The sequence below is a fragment of the Diabrotica virgifera genome, chromosome 3 (genome assembly GCF_917563875.1).
Source record: "Diabrotica virgifera virgifera chromosome 3, PGI_DIABVI_V3a".
Lineage (NCBI taxonomy): Eukaryota > Metazoa > Arthropoda > Insecta > Coleoptera > Chrysomelidae > Diabrotica > Diabrotica virgifera.
In genome coordinates, this window is record NC_065445.1 from 76,902,633 (window position 1) to 76,928,967 (window position 26,335).

General features: G+C 33.8%; 1 protein-coding gene across 1 annotated transcript in view; it reads left to right on the top strand.

Annotated features, from left to right (window-relative positions):
- LOC126881160 (uncharacterized) overlaps positions 1-26,335 on the top strand; it is a 75,944-nt gene that overhangs the window by 39,996 nt on the left and 9,613 nt on the right. Inside the window, exons 2-3 of the mRNA XM_050645238.1 lie at positions 6,333-6,616; positions 12,932-13,119. Coding sequence (XP_050501195.1) covers positions 6,333-6,616; positions 12,932-13,119 — 472 coding nt within the window. The remainder of the gene's footprint in view (positions 1-6,332; positions 6,617-12,931; positions 13,120-26,335) is intronic.

Genomic DNA, 26,335 nt, shown 5'->3' on the forward strand with positions numbered 1-26,335 from the left:
TTCTGGGGTGACACCCGAGAGACCCGATCACAAGAGAATGAATCGTTAATTTGTAACTTTACACTTAAAATAAGATTCGATATTAATTAGTGAACACACGAAACCGAGAAAAGTCAAGGTCAAAGAGGCATTTCTTGGATTTTTCCCATTAAAAAGGAAAAAGCAGCTGATCTAACCGCTTGTTCATATGCAGGCGGTTTGCCAACGTCGAAGCCGCGATTACGTGAAAAACCTAACCGCCGCGATTCAAGTTAACTTAGAAACAAATGCAACCGTTCATCATCGTACATATGCAACCGCGAGTTTACCAGCGTTTAAACTGGTAAATTGCGGCGTTTACGTTGGCCAACCGCCCTATCTGAACAAGCCCTTAGTAACGAAATTCTCAAGAAGCTTGAAATTCATGGTTTAGAGTTTAGATAATTATGAAGTGCCGTTCACAGGGATACGATAATGCAGCTGGTATGAGCGGGGGATATAATGCACAAATTTTGCATAAAATACATTTTGTGTAACATTTTTTGGAACTGTAGATGCAATTTTTTTTCTGCTACCACTAGCTGATGGAAAGTGCTTATTAAACACAGCAAAGCATATGTTAAACGACTTTCCACAATGCGTTGAAGAGCTCACTATGCTGCAGTTAAAGTATGGGCAGAACATTTTGATAGTTTTGTTGTTGCAATTGAAGAATTATATCATCAATAAGAAAATTTAGACACCAGAGGTGCTGCACATAACCATATGCCCGATGTGTGTAATTCTACATTTATTTGTTATATTTTCTTTTGGAATGATGTACTAAGAGATATAAATTTTTGTCAGATTAAATTGCAAAGTAAAGGCATAACTGTTGATCAATCAGCGACCTAAATAGGTGCACTTTATATTTAAGAAAAACGTGGTCATAGTATAGCTGAAGCAATAGATATCTCCACGAAAATATGAGGACGACGGCCTTCCTACCGAAAAACGAATTCAGGACTCGCATTTCGAGCCGAACTTCAAAAGGATATGATGGAATATTTTGACCTATTCAATTTTGAACTTGAAACCGGTTCAAAGTCCATTCATGATCTGGCTTCATTGTTTGAGGTTGTGCAGACACACACTTTGCTTTTCACGAACAGTGAACAGTTGAAATTAGCTGTTTCAACATTTTGTAACTTTTACCATGAAGAGGTATCAGAAGCAGACCTTCTTCTAGAAATACCAACGCTCAGAAGACATTTACAAGCGGCCAATATTACAGCCTCTATTGTGGAATGGGATTTCATGGAATCCCTCCCAAACTTAATGGTCGCATGTCGCATTAAAATTGTATATGACCATTTGTATATCGGTTGCTTCATGTGAGAGAAGTTTTAGTAGGCTAAAATTAATCAATAATAATTACTTGCGGGTAGTAATGGCGCCAACAAGGCTAAATAACGTCAGCTTACTAACTATGATTCTTAATTTTTTCATAATTGACTATTTAGATGGGAAATAAGCCACAATTAAATTGAAAAAATAATTTTATTAACGTTTCGAGGCCCAAATCGGTTGTCGTTGTAAAACTACAAAATACTACTAAATTAAACAAAAATGTTGTTGCTTAGTAAAAAATTCTTCTAATAATTTATTTAATCTGACCCATTTATATCGGCAATTCAGACATATGTTATATATTTTAAAGTAGAAGACTTTAAAATGATATTGCCAATATTTATGAATTGCGTTCCTGGGACGACTTTACTGAAAGATAGTTCATTCAAAATATTATTTTTTCAATTTAATTGTGGCTTATTTCCCATCTAAATAGTCCATTATAAAAATGCAACAAGAAAATAGCTTCAGAACAACATTAATTTGTTCATTATTCAAAATATATCTATGTTTATCGGATTTTCGTTGATTTTACTAATCCTTATTTTTTGGATTTGGGGTGACACCATCGATTACCGCCCCGGGTGTCACCCATGTTAGCTACGCCACTTTGTAATGCATTTTAAACATACTTCCAGATTACGTAGACATTTGAAATTTTCAGAATAGCTCAGAACTCGATTGAAATGTAATATTTAACAGCTTTGTATATTCGTCGCCTTAATACTATAACTTGATAACTCGAAATTAGTAGTTTTGAGATAAACGGGTTTAAAGATTTTAAAGATATTTGTGCTGCTACCATGATGTTGGTAAATACGGAATTCACTCTGCGGCTCTAAAATATTGTTCTTTAACTTTTTGGCAACTGATCTATTTAGGAATATGGTGTAAATTTGTTTTCCAATATGGAAAAAAACATGAAAAATTAAAGTTATCAACTTTTAGCACTACCATAATGTTAACATTTGGTAATGTCGCATGTTGTGCTAAGTCGCATATAAGTGAACTTTTTAACACAACTAATATTTTAAACATTATTTTGTTGAAAATTAGCTCTCTGCCATGGGGGTTGCCAGATCTGCTAACAATTCTCGAATTCTTGCATTAAAATGAACCGAATAAACAGATAGCAATTATGTGGTAAGTTCAATGGTTTCAGAGAAACACGTGCTAAAACTAGATAACTCGAGTTATCTAGTTATAGCATTCAGTGTATGTCGCATTCACGATTATTTCGATTAAATAATAGCTTGATAACTTATCTTGTCAAGTTTTAGCACTGAATATTAGTGGCATTTGAGTTTTATCAACGTTTGTCAATCATAAATAAATGCTTAACCCGTTTGAAGTGAGCTATCAAGTTTTTACACAATATAGAGGCAAATAAAATACATCTTGTGAACTAGTTATCTCAAAAACGTCAATTTTGGAGTTATCAAGTTATAGTACTAAGGCGACGAATATACGCATTGAGTTTTATTTTTTATTTTAATCCATTTTAAATCTAAATAATGCAATGACATTTTTAGATCTCGTTGTAAAGTAGGTATCTAAACCGATAGCGGATCGAAAGGTTAGTGGTAGAGCATTCGACTACAGATCGAGAGGTCTTCCATTTAAACCTGGATGTTCCTTATTTTTTGAAGTGAAAACTTCTTTAGGGACGTTGTGCGATTTTTGTATAGAGAGAAAAGCATTCAATTCGCGACCGTCATCTCTTCGGCGAAATAAATTTTGTACGTATATGTATTTATTATGTGTATGTATATATAAATTGTATAGGAGTATTTAAATTTAAAATAAATGTAAAATCTATTTTGGAATGAGGAAAAAAATTGATTTTGCGACCTTCAACGCGACCGTCATCGCTTGGACGAAATAAATTTTGTACGTATATTATATTATAATGTACGTATAATAATAGTAATATTATTGAAGTGAAAACTTCTTTAGGGACGTTGTGCACTTTTTAAATGGGGAAAAAGTATTGAATTAGCGACCGTCATCGCTTCGGCGAAATAAATTTTTGAAGTGAAAAGTTCTTTAGGGACCATCATCGCTTCGGCAAAATAAATTTTTGAAGTGAAAACTTATTGAGGGACGTTGTGCCCTTTTTAGTTGTAGAAAAGTATTGAATTAGCGACCGTCATCGCGACCGTCATTGCTTTGACGAAATAAATTTTTAAAGGGAAGATTTTTAAGGGAAGTTATACACTTTTTAGATGGGGAAAAAGTATTGAATTAGCGACCGTTATCGTTCGGCGAAATAAATTTTTGAAATGAAAATTTCTTGAGGTTCGACGAAATAAATTTTTGAAGTGAAAACTTCTTTAGGGACATTGTGCAGTTTTTAGATGGGGAAAATATTGAGTTTGTGACCGTTATCACTTTGCCAAACTAAATTTCGTACGTATAAATATTAGTACGGCATGTGTAAATGTGTATGTACATGATACTAAAAATAACCAGATAGTATCTTCCCGTTGCCCAAATACGCCCGAGTTCGCGCATGATGACGTAACTGGAGACCAATTTGAATTTGAATTCTTGTTAAAGTTAAATTGGATTTGTATGCATTCTGTCATGAAATTATTCAATTAGCAAAATAATATTAAACGACTTTTATGTGTTATTTGTTTATAAAAGATATCCCACTTTTACAAAGATAAAATATAAAAGACATTTATCTTACAACTGCGAACGATTCAAACTAATCGGACGTTACGAACCATTACGAACATGCCGGTTTCCAGTTGCATCACGAGTCCCCCTTCCTTCAGGATGCGCAATATATTATCTTCTTATTTATAGTATCATGTGTATGTTTACATAAGTAGCATAGAACGTACGAAACGCGTATATAATATAGGTATAGCACTTCTTTTTGGATGGGAAAAAAGCATTGAGCTCGTAATTTATATACTATAAGAAGTTTTCACTTCTGTCGGCACTCCCATGAGTGCTTAATTTTTTTTTTATTTTGTATTTAAGTTTGCTTTAGTTAGCAAGTATATATGATATTAGCTATATTAAGGTATATCACAATTATTCTTTAGAAATATCTTTCATTAATTTTTTACAATTTTAAACATTCTTTTGATTTATGTGAGTTTAAATCGATTACAAAGTTCTTTTATGACATAAGGATTGAAACAACAATATAGTTAATAATTTTATATTGTGTCCTATACCAAAATTGTATAACAAAACCGTGGTAAAAAGTACTTTTTTATAAAAGTGTAATTTTTTAATATTGTACATATGTATATGTCAAATATATATTTATCTTAATATATTAAAAAACAATTTTAAGTACTCATGGGAGTGCCGACAGAAGTGAAAACTTCTTATAGTATATAAATTACGAGCTCAATGCTTTTTCCCCATCCAATAAGAAGTGCTATACCTATATTATATACGCGTTTCGTACGTTCTATGCTACTTATCTAAACATACACATGATACTATAAATAAGAAGATAATATATTACGCATCTTGAAGGGAGGGGGACTCGTGACGCAACTGGAGACCGGCATGTTCGTAATGGTTCGTAACGTCCGATTAGTTTGAATCGTTCGCGGTTGTAAGATAAATGTCTTTTATACTTTATCTTTGTAAAAGTGAGATGTCTTTTATAAACAATAAATAACACATAAAAGTCGTTTAATATTATTTTGATAATTGAATAATTTCATGACAGAATGCATAAAAATCCCATTTAACTTTAACAAGAATTCAAATTCAAATTGGTCTCCAGTTACGTCATCATGCGCGAACTCGGACGTATTTGGGCAATGGGAAGATACTACCTGGTTATTTTTAGTATCATGTACATACACATAACATATATACGTACGAAATTTAGTTTGGAAAAGTGATGACGGTCACAAACTCAATACTTTTTCCCCATCTAAAAACTGCACAACGTCCCTAAAGAAGTTTTCACTTCAAAAATTTATTTCGTCGAACCTCAAGAAATTTTCATTTCAAAAATTTATTTCGTCGAACGATAACGGTCGATAATTCAACACTTTTTCTCCATCTAAAAAGTGTATAACTTCCCTAAAAAAGCTTCCCTTCAAAAATTTATTTCGTCAAAGCAATGACGGTCGCTAATTCAATACTTTTCTACAACTAAAAAGGGCACAACGTCCCTCAATAAGTTTTCACTTCAAAAATTTATTTTGACGAAGCGGTGACGGTCCCTAAAGAACTTTTCACTTCAAAAATTGATTTCGCCGAAGCGATGACGGTCGCGATGACAGCCGCTAATTCAATACTTTTCCCCATCTAAAAAGTGCACAATTTTCATAAAGAAGTGTTCACTTCAAAAATTTATTACGTCGAAACAATGACGGTCGCGATGACGGTCGCTAATTCAATACTTTCTCCCCATCTAAAAAGTGCACAACGTCCCTAAAGAAGTTTTCACTTCAATAATATTACTATTACTATAGGTACGTAAATTATATAATATACGTACAAAATTGATTTCGTCGAAGCGATGACGGTCGCAAAATCAATCCTTTTTCCCCCATTTCAAAATAGATTTTACATTTATTTTAAATTCAAATACTCCTATATAATTTATATATACATACACATAATAAATATATGTACAAAATTTATTTCGCCGAAGAGATGACGGTCGCGATGACGGTCGCGAATTTAATGCTTTTCCCCCTATTTAAAAATCGCACAACGTCCCTAAAGAAGTTTTCACTTCTATAAAATTTGGTCTAGCGGCTATGATACATGTCTTTTACCCAGGATGTTCGGGTTCGATTCCCGGCATCGGAAATCCTTTTTGTTTTTAAGATTGACATTTTGATTTGAAAATTGAATGTATTGATTATACTTTTTATATGGTGTCCTATAAATAATAACAACGTGGTATTATAAAAAGTTGTTTTTTTTTATAAAAGCGCAATGATTATTAATTAGCAAACTATTATTTTCAGCAGAGAAACCATCGCGTCCAAATGATAAATATTCCAATGACGCCTATCCTTATGTAGAAGACGGTTCGAATGTAAATAACATTTACCAAGAAGAAAGGGATAGGTTTAACTTCCGATGTTCAGAAAGGCTTGAAAGTGCTCTCGATCATGTGCGAAGACGACAAATCTCAAGACAGAAAACCCTTCCTCTTAATGGTTACTCTCTTCATCAGCAATTGAGGACCGCTCCTTTGGATATGTACGTAACGAATATGAAGATAAAGTTGCCGCCTTCAGGAGGTTGGGTAAGGATTTTAACGATTTATTAACCCTTTATGTGATGAGGCAATTTTGTTTCATTCATATTAAAAATTGAAATATCTATTTCTGATCGAATGTTTTAAGTATAATAAATAGGTGCAAGAATAAAAAACCGCTAAAGGTGCTAAAAATGCGTGGTGCACACAATAACACAACTACAAAGAGCTGACGAATATTCATCATCATCATTATCTTTGCCTTATCCCTATGTGGAGTCGGCTTCCCTAATTGCATTTCTCCACACAATTCTATCTTGGGTCATATCAATGTTAATCCCCTTTAACATGTCCTGCCTTATCGTCTCCCCCCAGGTCTTCTTTGGTCTTATTCTCCTACTCCTTCCAGGAATCTACACTTCAGCTATTCTTCGTATTGGGTGATTAACGTCTCGACGTTGAACATGACCAAACCATCTTAACCTATGCTCTCTCATAGGCTTTTGGCATCAATTGGTGCCACACCTAAGCTGCCCCTAATATACTCATTCTTAATTTTATCCTTCTTTGTCACTCCACTCATCCATCTAAGCATTCTCATTTCCGCCACATGCATTCGTTGTTTCTCTTTCTTTTTCACCGCCCAACATTCAGTTCCGTACATCATAGCCGGTCTTATGGCTGTTTTATAGAATTTTTCCTTCAGCTTCATTGGAATTTTTCTCTCACACAACACACCACTCGCTTCTTTCCACTTTATCCATCCAGCCCTAATTCTACTGCATGCATCTCCATCTATTTCTCCATTACTCTGTAATACCCATCCTAGGTACTTAAAACTATTGCTTTTCATAATCATTTCAGATCCAAAGATAGCATTTTATTTGTAGTGACTCAATATTTAAATGAACATTCCAAATACTCAGTTTTTGTCCTACTAAGTTTTAAACCTTTTTCCTCCAGAGCTTGTCTACACTGTTCCAGTTTCTGTTCAAGTCTCTTTCACTATTTCCTATTAATACTACATCATCAGCATACATTAGGCACCATGGAATGCTTCCCTGTAGTTTCGCTTTTATCTGGTCCAAAACTAATGAGAATAAATAAAGACTAAGCACCAAGCCTTGGTGCAATCCTACTTTCACCTGAAATTTATCAGTCTCTCCCACACCTGTCCTAACACTAGTCGTTACTTCCTCATACATATCTCTCACAATCTTTACAATATTCGTCAGGGACTCCTTTCTTATTGAGTGCCCACCACAGAATCTCTCGAGGAACTCTATCATATGCTTTCTCAAGATCAATGAATACCATATGAGCGTTGGTCTCTTTATTCCTGTATTTTCCATCAGTTGCTTTACAATGAAAATTGCATTTGTTGTTGATCTGCCTTGCATAAAGCCAAATTGATTATCGGATATTTTGGTTTCTTCACGTATCCGTCTATCAATTACTCTCTCCCATATTTTTATGGTGTGGCTAAGTAGTTTTATAGCCCTGTAGTTTGTACATTGTTGTATGTCTCCCTTGTTTTTGTAGACAGGTACTAATATACTGCTTCTCTATTCGTCTGGCATTTGTCCAACTTCCATAATTCTATTAAATAGACCTGCTAGCCAACTTATTCTTATCTCTCCCAATGCTCTCCATATTTCCCCAGGCGTATCATCTGGTCCGACTGTTTTTCCTTTATTTATATTCATGAATATTCGTCTAATTCGATCCGACATGAATATTCATCAATCAGCCCTGATTTGTCCATTGTCGAACATAGGTATCCTCCAGATATTTCCATCTTCTTCTGTTCTGCGCCTCTGCTACCCAATTGGTCACAATTCTTTTGAGTTCGTCGGTCCATCGCGTTCGCGGTCTTCCTCAGCTTCGCTTGTCTGTCCGTGGTCTCCACTCAAGCAATTTTTTGTCCATCTGCCGTCTTTCATTCTTGCAACATTTCCCGCCCGTCTCCATTTTTGCCACATTTCCCGCCCATCTCCGTAATATGTTCAATAATACCTTCGACTTCGGTTCGTCTACCATGTTCCTCGGTTCTTACTCTATTTCTAAACCTTTAACTACCCGCGCATCAAGTTATAACATAACTACACGCGTGGCGTACTTTGTACGCGACAAGAAAATACACTTAAAAACAGCGGATTTGTTTAATTTTTTTTGAAAAAATACACTTAGTTGTTTGTTATAAACCTTATTCGGCATCAGTGAATACTTGGAGTTCCTTTTCAGTAAGCCAATTGGGATTTATAACTGGAATCATGGAATAACTGGATTCCATGATAAATAAAATTACTAATAAAATTTTTTTTTAAATGTGATTTTTTACAGGAGAAAAAGTATTGTTTACAAAGAAAAATATTTTTTTTGCCATAATGACTAAAAAACAATTAAAATATGTACTTATATTACGACTTATAGTAATATAATCCTGGGGTATATTGTCCACCACCGGAAACAACAAATAATAAAATGTAAATTACGATCTTTCCAGAACGCCGATTATAACGAAACTAAAACCAAATTGTAAAGCACATTCCAGTGATAGGTTAGAAAAATAAGCAAGGTCAAAAATTAAATTTTTAAATATATTTCCAGTAGAATTCTTATATCTGGCGTACAAAGTACGCCAGCGCGTGTAGTTAAAGGTTAAACTTATTTCAAGCATTTGTTTCAAACATCAAGCAATAAAAAACAACATATTTTTACAAAAAAAAAATCAGGAAAAACACAACTTCTGGTAAACCCATTCTTCCGGTTCAGGAGCTCGATATTATACATCAAAAAAAGAACCCATATACCAAATTTGGTTGACGTCAGACTTTTCGTTTAAAAGTTCTCGTGCTATTAGTCACATATGTATCGTCGCCATTTTGAATGCTCGCCATTTTTGTAAAAGGTAAAATCTGAGATGGCCTCATATCTAATTTTAAACCTTTATACATGTAGTATATTATGTGGTCCAAATTTTATGCTTCTATCATTAAATTCACAATTCTTATAATATTTGCACGAATCTGCCGCACTATACAGTTCGGTGGAATAAGTGTTGCCCCCCCCCTGTTAACTTGTTTCTTTTAAGAATATAAGCAAAACGCTCGGACAGGTCGATTTTTAAACTAACCATAGTATATTATAGCATCACCGTTTCGAACTTTACGCGATCCCTCTTCAGGTGACAGCCATAACTTTGATTTTTTTAAATGGGAAAGTACATCATGTGACACCTCATTTAAAAGCTCTTAAAATACTGAGTTCAAAAATGTATAATACTTTAATCCTGTTTGAGAGCGTAGGCGCAAAATTTCGGTCGAATTCTTTCTAAATGCAATAATTTTTTTCGAATCCTGAAAAAACTAATAAATATTTTTTTAAAATTTAAACGCAGAATGAAATACTACAGTATTCGCGATGGTCCAAAGTCCCTGAGAACTCCTATAATGTTTATTTTAATAAGTCACAGTTGTAGAAAAAAGAGAAAATTTAGTGTGATTTTTAATTTCAAATATATCATTCAAAATAAACTTTTTGTTTATTCTAAGGGAGTGTCAGCCCTCGGTAATAATCTAATCGTTCATTCTGCGTTTAAAAAGAGTTCGACCGAAATTTTGGGCCTGCGATCTCAAAAAGGATTAAAGTATTATACATTTTTGAAATCAGTATTTTCAAAGCTGTTAAATGAGGTGTCACATGATGTACTTTACCATTAAAAAAAATCAAAGTTATGCCTGTCACCTGAAGAGGGATCGCGTAAAGTTCGAAAGGTTAATGCTATGATATACTATGATTAGTTTAAAAATCGACCTGTCCGAGTATTTTGCTTATATTCTTAAAATAAACAAGTTAACAGGGGGGGGCAACACTTATTCCACCGCACTGTATAAAAATTGATTTTAATTAACTAACGTACAGTGCAGTCTCTGAAGATTTTCACCTCCTATTTCGCTGAACCTCTATCGATTTTTATGAAAATTGGTAAGTAATTAGAGGATACCTTAAGAAACAAAGGTGATATAGTGCCAACTTGCGCTTTTACCCGGGGATGGATGCCACCCCTTCTAGGGGGTGAAAATTATTTTATTAAAAATAACCCCATGAATCAATAGAGAGTCAAATTGTAAGAAAGATTTGTTATATCAAGTTACTAAAATAAATCAATACTTTTTGAGTTGTTAAAGATCAAAGATTCTCATTGTTCGTAAAACAAATGCCTGTTTTGAAGAGGATTTTCATAAATAAACTCAAAAATTGTAAGTTTCTACAAAAAAGTTATTACTTTAAAAATTAAAGTTAAAAGTTGAATATAGTAAAAAATTGAATAAATTTCTTACTAGAAAAACTATATAGTATTATAAAGTGAGTTATAAGTAATTGAATGAATTGATGAATCGGTGAGTACTCAAATCTAAGTATTCAAGCTTAAATAACGGAAAATGATGCATTTTGTAACATACAGTGCGCTAGAATAAGTGTTACCCCCTAATTAACTTATTTATTTTTAGCATATAACCAAAATGCTCGGACAGGTCGATTTTTAAAATAATCATAGTATATTATAGCATCAATGTTTCGAACTTTACGCGATTCCTCTTCAGGTGACAGGCATAAATTTGATTTTTTTTAATAGGAAAGTACATCATGTGACATCTCATTTAAAAAGCTTTTGAAATACTGATTACAAAAATGTATAATACTTTAATCCTATTTGAGAGCGTAGGTGCAAAATTTCGATCGAATTATATTTAAATACATTCATTTTTTTCGAATCCTGAGAAAACTAATAAGTATTTTTGAAAAATTTAAACGCAGAATGAAATATTACAGTATTGTCGAGGGTAAAAAGCCCCTGAGAAATTCTATAATGTTTATTTTAATAACTCACAGGGGTGAAAAAAAGAGAAAATTTAGTTAGATTTTTAATTTCAAATATATCATTCAAATGAAACTTTTTGTTTATTCAAAGGGACTTTCAGCCCTTCGTATTAATGCAGTCTTTTATTCTGCGTTTAAATTTTTCAAAAATACTTATTAGTTTTCTCATGATTTGAAAAAAAAAATTATTGCGTTTAAAAAGACTTCGATCGAAATTTTTCGCCTACGCTCTCAAATAAGATAAAAGTATGATACACTTTTATAATCAGTATTTCAAAACCTTTTAAATGGAGTGTCACATGATGTACTTTCTCGTTTAAAAAAATCAAAGTTATACCTGTCACCTGAAGAGGGATCGCGTAAAGTTCGAAACATTGATGCTATAGTATACTATGATTATTTTAAGAATCGACCTGTCCGAGCGTTTTGCTTATGTGCTAAAAATAAATAAGTTAATAAGGGGGCAACACTTATTCCAGCCCACTGTATATACAGTTGAGTCCCTGAATATTTACCCGTGCGTCATCATTTAAAGCATACATTTAAATAAGTCGATGATAAGTCGAAAATTGAAATTTACTAACCGCAACAGCAAGTGACAGTAAGTGACTAAATAGTAAATAGTTTTTAGATAAACCTCATGGGGTAAAAATTAACTGAGTTATTCTAAAAAAAAAATCTGTGTGTACTTTTACGCACGTAAGAAGTTATACTTACATTATATGATTTCAACGAAATAAATATACTTTAAACAGTTTATTTTTATTTTATTTAAATATTAAACTAATTTTAATGCTTACCACTTTCCAAAAATAAAAAAAAGGAATACAAATGTTTAGTAAGTATATGTTACAAAATGCATCGTTTCCCGTTATTTAAGCTTGAATACTTAGATGTGAGTACTCGCCGAAAAATAATACGCATTCAATTATTTATAACTCACAGTGAATCAGTATTAAAAAGTTTTTCAAGTGACGACTTTATTAGATTTTTTATTAAATTTTAATTTTGGTAATAATAATTTTTGTGTAAAAACTTACAGTTTTTGGGTTATTTATAAAAAACCGCTTTAACACGTTTTTTTTTTTCAGGAAAAATTAAAATCTGTGATCTTTGATAACTCAAAGAGTATTAATTTATTTTATTAACTTTATATAACAAATTTGGTTTAAAATTTGCCCCTATAATTTTAAAATAATTTTCACCCCCGGGAAGAGGTGTCATCCACCCTCAGGGTAAAAGAGCAAGTTGGCACCATGTCACCTTTACTTTTTGGGGTATTCTCTAACTACTTACCAAGTTTCCTGAAAATTGATGAAGGTTCAACGAAATTGGAGGTAATAGCTCATATCTACCTTTAGTGACTGCACTAGTATGAACGTATTGATTCCACATTTGGATCTCTGACTATTAATTACATATATTGGCTAAAATATACGTATCCAGTCAATCATGTATATAAAATATTATTTTCTTTAGGTAAGGGTGGAACGTTGTAGATTCAACCCAAGAAATTCTAGTCTCGAGACAAGACTTCTGTTTAATGATCTCACAATAATGGGCAAAGTTAATTTATTTAACGAAGATGAATTACAAAGAGAACCTATAGCTCCACTACCCGAAGATTCTTGTAACATGATATTAAGGTTACGAAAAGCTGGAATAGGGTAAGTACAAAATAAATAGAAGTACAGATAGTGAAGTTTTTGATAATTTAAACTGTTACTATTTCTAACTCACATCATCGAGTAGCTACAGCATACTAAGATGATGCAAATACGAGTACTAAAAGAAGCAGAAATTAACAACCAAGATTTGAAAATAATGAGAAACCTTTACTGGAATCAGACCCCAAACTTCAAGAGTTGAAGGAGAATGCATCCAATATGTGAAAATCATGAATAGAATGAGACAATCTGTATTTTGTCTCTTCTAATCTTCAATCTCCACTCTAAAAGAATATTTATCGAATCTCTGTAGAAATAGTGACGCACTACAACCAGAGAATATACATAGACCTTAGGACTAGGAGAGTATAATATATCGTTCATTTGGAAGAAGAGGGTTACATCTCAAAATGTTAAAGTTTCTTTTTATTGCATCAATACCTTCCAAATAATGACATAGACCAGGGCGCATCTGTAAAAATATTAGTACATCTGGACGTTGAGAGGTGACTCAAATTTTTTTGCAGAAATTGCTTGAAAATAACTCAAATAATCATATTATGTGAGTTATCCTCCCTCTCAAAAAGGTCCGGAACATTGTTTAAATAATCAAAATGTCAAAAAATGAGGGAAAAATTCGATTTTTTTCTTCGTTTTTTGATTATAACTTTCAAAGTATTCATTTCCGAGAAAAGTTGTACTGTCATAAAAGCTGCGTAATTAAATTTGCTACAATATAGAATTGGTTAAAAATTTAAAAAATAGTCACCCTTGTTGCAAAATAGCAATAATTGCGAAAAAAACATACAAAAACAAGTATTCGCATTTTACGTTTTTCAACCATTTGTACTACACTTAGGACCTTTATATTTCAACCAGAAAAACTTTATGATACAGTAAAACAATACTGTAAATTTTATTAAGATCGTTTAACAGATTTTGCAAAATAAATTTTGCAATCCAGCTTTCGCAAAAAAAATTCATTTTTTCAAAATCTTACAGGACTAAAAATAAAGCAGATAGTAAGTTGAATTTTTTTTTCTTATAGAAGTGTACTGTATCTTTCATTTACAATTTTCAAAACTAAAATCGATTAACTACCCCGGCGTCAGAAATTTTTTTAAATAAACATTAATTATTGGTGCTACGCACAGGACAGCGGATAGTTTGCTCTGATTGGGCATTCCAATGACCTTTGATAATGATTGATACATTTTAATTTTTCTTACATTTCGATATAAATAAATAAATTTGTTTATTGCAAAATAAAAACACATACTCTATTTTTTGAAATAATACTTTTTTAGCAAAAACTTTCTTTTTTCATATATTTTAACTTAGAGAATAAAAGTTTATTATTTTTAAACATATGCAATTGTTTAAACAATATTTCGCAAACAATAATAAAATTAGTTTGATTTTTGTGGAATTAAAATATTAAAATACAACAAAATATAGAGTAAGAAAATAATATACTAGATAAAGATTGGAAGAAATTTTGGTGGAAATCAACTTATGTGAATCGAACACCGCTGTCCTGCGCGTAGCACCAATAATTAATGTTTATTTAAAAAAATTCCTGACGCCGTGGTAGTTAATCAATTTTAATTTTACAAATTGCAAATGAAAGGTACAGTACACTTCTATACTCAAAAAAAATTTCAACTTGCTATCTGCTTTATTTTCAGTCCTGCAACATTTTAAAAAAATGAATTTTTTTGCGAAAGCTGGATTGCAAAATTTATTTTGCAAAATCTTTTTAGCCGATCTTAATTAAATGTACAGTGTTGTTTTACTGTATTATAAAGTTTTTCTGGGTAAAATATGAAGGTCCTAAGTGTAGCATAAATGGTTGAAAAACGTAAAATGCAAATACTTGTTTTTGTATGGTTTTTTTTTTCGAAATTATTGCTATTTTGCAACAAGGTTGACTATTTTTTAAATTTTTAACCAATTCTATATTGTAGGAAATTTAATTACGCAACTTTTACGTTAGTACAACTTTTCTCAGAACAGTTTTAAAGTTATAATCAAATAACCAATAAAAAAATCGAATTTTTCCTTCATATTTTGACATTTTGATTATTTAAACAATGTTCCGGACCATTTTGAGTGGGAGGATAACTCAAACATTATTATTAGAGTTATTTTAAAGCAATTTCTGCAAAAAAATTTGAGTCACCTCTCAACGTCCATCTCAAAACAGATGCGCCCTGGACTATTATAATATGGAAAAAATAGTTACATGTGTAAGTACACTAGTCTCCGAGAGATGGCATAATATGTAACTCTTTGGTTTTCCCCTAACTTTCTCTACAGAACGTTATTTGCTTTGGAGAATACAGTTACATCTTGAAATATAATAGAAAAAAATAAGTTAATTTAATTAAAAGGGTGATTTATTTTTGGGATATAGAGTTATAAGTAAAGATATAACCACTTTTCTTAAAAGTTATAACACTAAGAGTAAACAGTATAAAAAGAAGCAATATAATTTGCGTAAAAAGTAGTTTTGTAAAATGTAACCTTATTCTTCATAGTTATTTTGGTATAGGTATATGTGAATTATTTTTTTGCTTTGGGTAAATTATAATACATTAAACTGTAGTATTATTTATCACAGTGGGCCAAAGAATACAGCCCACCTCGACATTTGGCAGTATTTATTAGATTTTAAGGAAATGACCAAACAGGTCGATTTTTGATCTAAGGGGAACCATTTTTCGGTATATACATCTGTCATTTGTCAACCCCCTCCCTTCCACTCCCCACCCCTTATTTTTAAATAGCGAATAGGGGTCGTGTGCTAGCTCATTTGAAAGGTTATTTAATTATATATTCAGTAATATTAATATTGCTATAATTATTTATACAGGGTGTCCAAGAAAAATTATTTTGCATTAAATTAATTGACACAAAAAGAAGAATGTATGTAATTTATTTAACTCAAAATACATTCTGCTGCTGACAAAAAACAGAAAAAAATGTTTATTTGATAAGTAAACATTGTTTGTTGCTTAAATTCAATATTAAACCTACCAAGAGGCAGTTGAACATTTAGTGGAGTCAATGAAGGTTGTCACCTCCGATTTCGTTGAACCTCCATCGATTTTCATGAAAATTGGTAAGTATGTAGAGGATACCTCAAGAAACAAAGGTGACATGGTGCCAACTTGCGCTTTTACCCTGGGGGGGGGATGCCACCCCTTCTCGGGGGTGGAAATTATTTTATTAAAAATAATACCACTAATCGATAGAGGGACAAATTATAAGTAAAATTTGTTATATAAAGTCATTCCAATAAATCAATGGTTTTTGAGTTATTAAAGATCAAAAGTTTTGATTTTTCCTGAAAAAAATCCATGTTTTAAAGCAGTTTTTCATAAATAACTCAAAAACCATAGGTTTCTTCAAAAAAGTTGTTATTACCAAAATCGAAGATAATATAAAAATAAATGAGCTCCTTATTCGAAAAATTCTTTATTAGATATACAAAGTGAGTTATATGCAATTGAATGTATATTTTTTTTCCGCGAGTACTCAAATATTAGCATTCAAGCTTAAATAACAGGAAAACGATGCACTTTGTTAAATATAGATACTAAACATTTTAATAAAGTGCTTAAAGGTAACTATCAAAAAGCTATATAAGAAGTCGATAGCATCAAAATTAAGTTATGATGGAAATAAGAGGACCCTTTCAGATTTTTTAGGGAAGAATGAAAAATGAAGCATACGTCATTTCCACAAAAATTAAAATTTATAGTAACCCATTTAAAACTTTATTTATTTTAACATTAGTAATAACTTCAACAATTTTGACTGATTTAGAATGCAGATTTTTGAAAAAAATACGATTAAAAACAAATTAGAATTTTTCAAATTTTCGTGAATTTCATTTTCTTTTGATAATAACTCCAAAAATACTGGATATACTTGAAAAATGGTAGAGAACAAAATTTTAGCTTTAACTTTATTTAAGCTTTTTCTTTTTTTAATATTTTTTTGCGACAAAAAATAACCGAGATAGAAACATTTAAAACCTAAATTTTACTGCGAGAACCATGTAACCGGGGCCCTTTCACCTTGTATTTAAAAAAAAATAAAGGATTTAGAAAATTATGTTTAATACAGTATTATAGACCTTTTACTTAGCTTTGTAAAAGTTTTTGGATAAATCTCATATTTCAAAAATTAACGGAGTTATTTTAAAAAAACCAATAACATTTTCTTTGAAAAAATTTTATAGCGGAGATTTTGTATGTATACAGGTTGTGGGAAGTCCAATTAGTCGTTTGTTGTAGGAGATACGAAAAAAGTTTATTTAGGTGAGATTGGGGCATAGATAATATCAGAATTATTATCAGAATACAGGGCCACCCATATTGACAGGGTGAAACAAAATTATCTTTTGTTTAATGGAACACCCTGTATACTTTTACATTTTTGGATTCTCCTCTATGTTTTATTTCTTAAAATATCAGGTTTTGTGATGTTATACGATGTAGTTTAAAAGATAATTACGTTTTTTTTTCAAATTTCATATCAATATTCACCCCCTGTATAATTGTAGTGATTTGACATCAGAAAATCAATTTATATTCAAGTGATTTTTAATATAGTCTATTATTGTTAAAAATTATTAATCTAGCAAAACGTTTAATTTTAGCTAATACAGAGTTGGTCGAAACTGAATGAATGTTTTCTCAAAGTTTGAGAGTGTGAGTTTTCTCAAACGGAGCAGCCTGTAATGCCTGTAATGAGCATTGTAATGAAATGGTATTGTATGACACTTTATTATTTCCCACCCTGCCAGTGAGAACTGAATTTATTTTTGAAATCCCTAACTTTATATCTTTAATTATTTTAAATATTGCAAACGATTAAAAAACAATCAAATTAAATTGAAATGAATAACCAGTGTATATCTTCCACATTTACTTCATATTTAACGTAGCCTGTACCATAACATTGCACAGATTATTATCCCTGTATAGCAAGGATATACCATGACTGTGAATTCATACTTGAGAAATGTCCTATATCCAGTCTCACAAAAAAAGGGATTCCTCAAACATAATATATATGCAGATAAAATCAGCCAAAGTGATTTGCGATATCTAATGAAAGGTATGTTCCGTTTGTTTGTAGAATTATATTTAATTAGATTTGCTTTAATTACTAAAATAAATCAATTTTCAATTAATTTTATGTATTTGTGGAAAAGGAAACCTAGTATTAGCGGCCACATTTCTATAACGGTCAATTGTTTTCTATTTTTAGTGGCCGTTATTGACAGGTTTTACTGTACCAATAATGTTTTATTAAATTATGAAACATTATTTAAATAAAAAATTTATAAACTTGATAAAAGAAAGTTGGCTTAGAATTTACTCCTCTATCTAATTATGGGGTTATTTTTAATAAAATAGTGTTCACCCATGAGAAGGGGTAACATCCACCCCCAGGATAAAAGCGCAAGTTTTTTTTTCCCCACATCATTTTTGTTTCTTGGGGTATCCTCTAAGTACTTACCAATTTTCATGAAAATTGATGGAGGTTCAACGAAATCAGGGGTGAAAACCTTCAGTGACTGCCTTTTTGGAAATATAAAAAAATAATTTTTTTCGTGATTGTCGATTTGCTAATTTTCTGATTTTTGGTTGCTATAAGGTTTGAAAAATTAATAAAAATTATAAATCATGCACATAAAAAAATATTTATTTTACTTAATTAAACGAGATTGCTTGAGCCAGAATGCTGAAATCTGCATTTTTATCTTAAAAAAAGGTGGATTTCACCCCTAAAATGCAGAAAGCGCAACTTGGTGACATATCACTTTTGTTTTTTGAGGTATCCTCTAACTACTCAACAATTTTCATGAAATCGATGAAGGTTCAAAGAAATCGTGGGTGAAAATATTCAGTGACTACACTTTCAGAAATATAGAAGAATAAGGTTTTCGTGATTTTCGACTTGTTAATTTTCGGATTTTTGGTTGCTATAAGGTTTGAAAAATTAAAAAAAAATGTAATTCATGCACATAAATATAAAAAAAATATTTATTTTTCTTAATTAAACGAGATTACCTGCGCCATAATGCGGAAATCTGCATTTTTTACAATTTAAAAAGTAGGGGTGTATTGCACCCCTAAAATGCAAAGGCGCAAGTTGATGCTATATAACTTTTATTGCTTGAGGTATCCTCTAACTACCTACCGATTTTCATGAAAATCGATGAAGGTTCAACGAAATAGGAAGTGAAAACAGTGACTGCACTTTCAGAAATCTAAAAAATAATTTTTAAAAAAGGGGTGTATTTCACCCCTAAAATGCAAAAAGCGCAAGTTGGCACTATGTCGCCTTTGTTCCTTGAGGTATTATTTAACCACTCACCAATTTTTATGAAAATCGATGGAGGTTCAACGAAATCTGAGGTAATAACTCATATCCACCTTCATTGACTCCACTAATTGGAAGGAAACAGAAAACAGAAAAAAATGTTTATTTGATAAGTAAACATTGTTTGTTGCTTAAATTTAATATTCAACCTACCATGGGTAGCAGCTTTAACATTGAAATTAAGCGAAAAACAATGTTTATTTATAAAAAACATTTTTTCTGTTTTGTGACAGCAGTAAAATGTATTCTGAATTAAATAAATTACATACATTCTTCTTTTTATGTCAATTAATTTAATTAACCTGTTTATATTACCCTGTATAAATAATTGTTTTTGTTTATATTACTGAATAGAGAATCGGATAACTTTTCAAATGAGCTAGCACACGACCTCTCTTCCCTGTTTAAAAATAAGGGGTGGGAGAGGTCGAAGGGAGGGGGTTGACAAATGACAGATGTATTTACAGTAAAAATGTGTCCCCCTTAGATCAAAAATCGACCTGTTTCGTCATTTCCTTCAAATCTAATAAATACTGCTAAATATCGATGTGGACTGTTTTCTTTGGCCCACACTAATAATATGGGGAATATGTAGCCTCGTAGCAGTTTTATTTTTAAATTCAAATTATGCATTTTAAATAATTTGGATATTTGGATGAAATTTGCACTGGCTTTTTCAGTTATTCATTTTATTTCCTGGGAAAATCTCACACTTCATTTAATGCTGTAAAAAAATTAAAGGTACGTATCCATACGTTGGTGCTCCGTGTTCCGTGTAGCTGCTCAAATGGATACAGCACGCGGGACAGCTTGGAAATTAGTGCACTCTATGTGACCCACAGCTGAATCTTATACTTGTGCGTCTCAGTGTTGCTATACTGTTTTTTTATTTGTTTCATAATTCCAATCAATGTTAAATGTACCTACAAGCACAATAGAATATTTTTTTAAGAACGTTTACTTCTCCGTCGTTATACCAGGTAGAATGACAAATGAGGTGTCAAATGAAAACAAAAAACTTTACTTTATTGGTGGTTCAAAACTCTTTTTTAATTTATTATAATCATTCATCTGCTTGATTTATCTATTTATCTACTTTTTTATACCGATTTAAATTAACTTCGATTTAAAAACATTTTCACAGTTTATATTCATTGACCTCTTTTATTTATCAGTTGATCTTCTTTTTTATAACAATTTTAAGGTAATTTTGATTTAAAATGACACTTTGAGCTTTTTGTATTAAAAAAACTTTACTTTATTGGTGTTTCAAAACTATTTTTTAATTTATTATAATTATTTATCTACTTTTTTTATAATTAACATCCCTCTTTTGAGCTGTTTGTAAAAAACAAGTAATTGGATTTCGTCCTATTAGACGAAGTCGTAATTGGATAACTAATTCCAAGGTTTTCACCCAAAGTAATCGAAAGTAGAACTGGAAGTCGATATTTGAACTGTTCCTGTAACTTTGCGTCGATTGATTACGATTTTACTAATTTTGAGTCATATTTGCTAAACTGTGGGTCATAATTGCTTAAACATAAATTACTTCAAAAATGAAATTAAAGATTCAAACTCGACTTTTCAATACGCTTCGATTGATGTGTTACATGTATTTCTGCAACTATAATATGGCACTTCCGATTAGAACTTTTTAAGTGGAAATGATAAAAACCAAAATTCTACATTTGTTCTCATCTTGGTAAGACTTGTCGAATGATATGTCGCTTATACTATTTCGGTGACTTTAAAACAGTACTTACGGTTGCAAATCTAAAACCGGAAGTCCGATGTCAAATTGTTCATCTTTTTGCATTCTACCTTGTATAGTGACGGAGGAGTTACATTCGCGGTCGGACGGGCAGACGGACAGACAGCCTAGGTCAAATTTCTCACGTTTAGTGCCAACCTTGGTTTATGAGCTTTCATTTGACACCTCATTTGTTATTCTACCTGGTATAGTGACGAAAGAATTATATTCGCGGTCAGACGGACAGACGGACAGCCTAGGTTAAATTTCTCACCGTTAGTACCATCCTTGGATTATAAGCTTTCATTTGACACCTCATTTGTCATTCTACCTGGTATAATGACGGAAGAGTTGAGTTTACAAACATACATACAAGAGGGACGGACGGACAGACGGACGTGGATAATTCAACGTTTTCACATTTTTTCAAAATTGGTGAAAACAACAAAATAATAAACTTTACTTAATTGGTGTTTCAAAACTACTTATTTTTACACATTACACAATATTACAAGGTTTCTAGCAAGTTAAACTTCAAATGATTTAAAATAATCAAGTAAAAACCTATCTATACATAACGTACTAGAACATACCTAAAATACACAAATGATACATTTCACACACAAATTATAATATCACAAAAAATTGTAATGTGATAGTATGAAAAAATAGAGGATACGGCAACGGTGTTACATATCATGCTCGGATCCAATGCCAAAATCTAGACAGATATTAGGGTGCACTAGCTGTCCCTTGAGCTTTCCCGGCATGCGCTCCCCTACATATAATAATCCTGTCAACTTAGACATCAAAATGCTTGGCAAATAACAAAAATTGCCGTAGAGCCAAATTTTGGTGGAGAGCTAAGGTATACCATAACAAATAAAGTTTAAAAAGTCCCCATCGATCCCATGTGTGCGTCAAAACTTATTCGGGGTCAAAGGTCAAAATTTGAGATTTTTTGGATTTTTTTCGAAAACGGTAAGTTTTATCAAAAAAAAACCTTAAACCAAAGTTGTAGATCTTAAAATTCTCTACAAAAATAGTCCTTACTATTTTTTTCCTAAGAGTTGCCATTCCTGAGATATCGCGATTCAAAGAGTCACATTATACATGATATGCACACGTTTCCACACCACACCTGTGAGGTAGTGTACTCGGCGCGTTTTTTTACCGTGGTTTCCCCTGTAGGCCTACTCCACTAACTGTTTTGACAATTTTAGGATAATTTAAGGAAACAATGCCGGTCAAGTTCTAGATATTACCTTATTATTGATATTGATTATTGATATTGCTATTGATTAGTAGTGACCTTACTACTCGGCGTCCGAATCGAGAATTTTTTCATTCTCGATTCGGACGTCGAGTAGTAAGGTCACTGCTTGCACACCCTACTCATAACGACGAACAGCGAGAAGTTTGAGAGCATCAATTGCTGAAGATAGCGGAGCACGGTTAGCCCCAAGGGATTAGTTTGGACCCACCGAAAAACCAACGACGCTTGGCCGTGTAAACCAAAGGTAGACGGATAGTGGGGTTTCAGAGGAATACTCTGGCCCCGGGCTCGAGTGCAATACACTCGCCCCGAACTCTATCTAGTGTTCACGCACGGCTGCAAGAACAAGTGCCAGTACGGGGTACAAACTAATTTTGAAAAAGGCTTTCAACGAGGGACCAAATAGCAGCAGGGTAAACTGCACAATATCACAGGTAATATAGTCACTGTCAAAACATCGGAAAGGCTAGGAGGGATAGGACAAGCCATCTTTATCCCTGGGGTTTACCCCTCAGAACACCCTGAGGCTGGGGTGCCCTCCTACTCGCTAGACCGACACTCAATCCAAGCACGACATGTCTATCCGAGATAGATCATCTGATTCCACCCGGTCGCTCCGTTCTCGGACGACCAAAGAAAACGTTGAAACATCCAATCAATACTCTAGCCTTAAGGAAGAAGGCAAAAAACCACCCCCAAACGAATACAATCGCTCTCAGGCGGAGATGGATCTGGCTAAAGAAAATGCAGACCTGGCTATGGCACAGGCGAGGTTTAGGCAGAGCTATCGCCGCATGAGAGCGGAAGACCCCGAAAACCCCATGCTATTGAAGTACGATACTGAGTACCGTGAGCTTCAGGCAGCAAGGGATTACATCAAGCAAGGCGCAACTCCAAGGGTAAAATCGAATCAAACATCCGAAACATCAAATCAACGATCCAAATCAGCATCATCTTCTCATCGATCAAAATCACAACATCGCACTTCTTCACGGCCCAAAACTTCTTCTCACACTCAATCCTCTCAAACATCAAACCAAACTTCTATACAAACCTCGCAAACATCTACTCAATGTTCTTCACAAGCATCACAACAATCTGCCACGAATCAAGCCCAACAATCAAATCAAATTCCAAACAATGCTCAAAACAATTCATCTGACTTCGTCTTCCAAAGAAGACAACGCAAATCATATGCCAACGCTGCCGCAGCAAGCACTCGCCCACGCAATCCGAACATAGTCAACTCTATGAACAACCCTAAGATCTACGAATACTTAATTAAGGACCTACCAACGGACCTTTGCGTGCAACGAACTTTCTATCGTCAACTGAACGCTACTCCCCTTCTAAATAACAAAATCCACTCTATGAAAGTCCTTTCCCACGGTATCGCTCACATGCGATTATTCAATTCACTAAATGCAGAGGAAATCGAAACCACTATCCGTAAAGCCACAGGCCAGACAATGATTACGGTCACAAGCCGTACCAGGAATCCATCCAATTCCAACAACTCTCCGACATACCTCCTCTGCATTACTGGCGTCGAAACTGACTACTCCGAGGATGAGATCACCGCTTTGCTCACCGAACAGGACTTCCCAATCGTCAAACTGTGGCGAGTAAAATCCTACAGGCTTGGGCGAGACTCTTTGGTGGTCAAAGTGGTGACCAATTCCCAGGAAAAGTATACACAAGCACTGAGCCGGGGCATTTCTTTCGACGGTACAATATACAACGTCGAACTCCCACACAGCTCCGATCCCGTACGTCCAACCCCGAAGTACTGCAGCAAATGCTGCATGAACGGGCACAACATCGACGAATGCCGTGAAAAAGCTTTCGTCTGTCCTCACTGCGGCGGTAACCACAAATCAAGTGCCTGCCAAACCCATGAGCAACCCAAATGCCCGAATTGCAGCGGTGACCACCCTGCATATTCAAACAAGTGTCCCGACAGACACACAGTCCCATCCTCCGCCCAAGAGATTCAACCTCTCATGGTTGAAAGATCATTTCCACCACACGCTATGCCCTTGGAGACGCAAAATATCATACTGATACAAACAACGCTTCTGTTGAACTTGATGCCTGAACTCAGGGAACAAATAGCAACAATCACCGCTAACCTGGTCAGCCAGATCTATGATCACTCAACCGTGATCCATGGACATGGCAGCCAGATCAAACTGGCCTTCAGCCCGAACAACTAAACCCTCCCTTTATGGATTTTACCCTAGGTGCAGTTAACTGTCAGGGTCTCTCCAAAAAGAGACCCCTCATCAAGAATATCCTGTCGAAGCATAACATCCAGATCCTCGCACTCACAGATACTCTGTCGAAAAGCGATCCACACTTCGCAGGATATTCGATCATCCATCGAAGCCGCTGTCAGGTTTCACGCGGGAATGGTATTCTCGTCAAACAAGGAATACCACACAGCATACATACATTCCCACAAAATTTTCGTCCACCAGACGTGGACTTCCTGGCAGTTGACGTGCACATCCCCAACAACGAAACCCTCACGATAGTCTCTTACTACAAACACCCGGATCAACCACTCAACAGGCATTTGCTAGAGTATTTTTCAAGGCTCGGCAAGGCCGTGTTGATGGGCGATCTGAATTGTAGACACACTCAGTTTGGTGATCACCGTCAAAACCCAGAAGGCATCCGCCTCACGGATTTACTACTAGACCTTCCAATCTCTCGAATCACCAACACTGAATACACGTTTCTGAACGCTGCTGGGGCTTCTATTGTTGACCACATCCTAGTTACTAGTAACATTCTGGATCGGTTCGAGGATAGATGCCACATCGGTGACTCAATAACGTCCGACCACGTACCACTTCTTGTCAACACTGACATACTAACTCCAAAACAACCCAACCCTCCAAGAACTATAAGAGACTATCGTCACGCTAACTGGACTGAATTCAAAAATTTCATCACTCAAAATCTTCCAATGTTAGGCGAACTCGACACTAATGATAATGATAGTATCGACACAAGTGCAACCGAAATTGAGAACCTCATCACCGAGGCAATCACGCACGCAATTCCACTCAAACAAATAACCTATACATCACCGGCACTACCTCAATACATCATTGCCAAAATCCAGCAAAAAAGACGTCTTCTACGTCAATATAAGGCCAACAGAAATCCACTAATCAAAACAGAATACAACCGAATCTGCGCCAGGATAAAGAGAGAGATATCTGACCTAACGGCTCGCCGGTGGGAAGATACTACCTCAAAACTGGACTACAGAGACGGTAGTAAATTCTGGCACAAATTCAAAGTCCTAACAAAACAAAAATTATCTCAACCATCTCATCTGTTGGTCAACAATCACATAATCAATTCCCCAGAAGGGAAAGCCGAAGCATTCAAAAATTCGCTTCAAATCAACTTTCAAACTCCAGACAACCCGAACTTTGATCACTTATTTAAACTCAACACAGAATATATAGTAAATGTTACTCTCAATCACCACGTTCCAGTCTATGATCCTATCATGGACCCCCTCACAAACAGGGAAACGGAGAGCTTTTGCCAAATAGGTAAAAACAGCGCTCCCGGACCTGATGGCATCAACCGAAGATGCCTCAAAAAACTTCCAGAGAGTATCATCCCTCTTCTAACTAAAATATTCAATGCATGTCTCAAAAACAGCCACTTCCCTACTCCTTGGAAAGTGGCCAATACCATCATGCTTTTGAAAAAAGGCAAACCCCCAACCAACGTGGAATCCTGTAGACCAATTTCTTTAA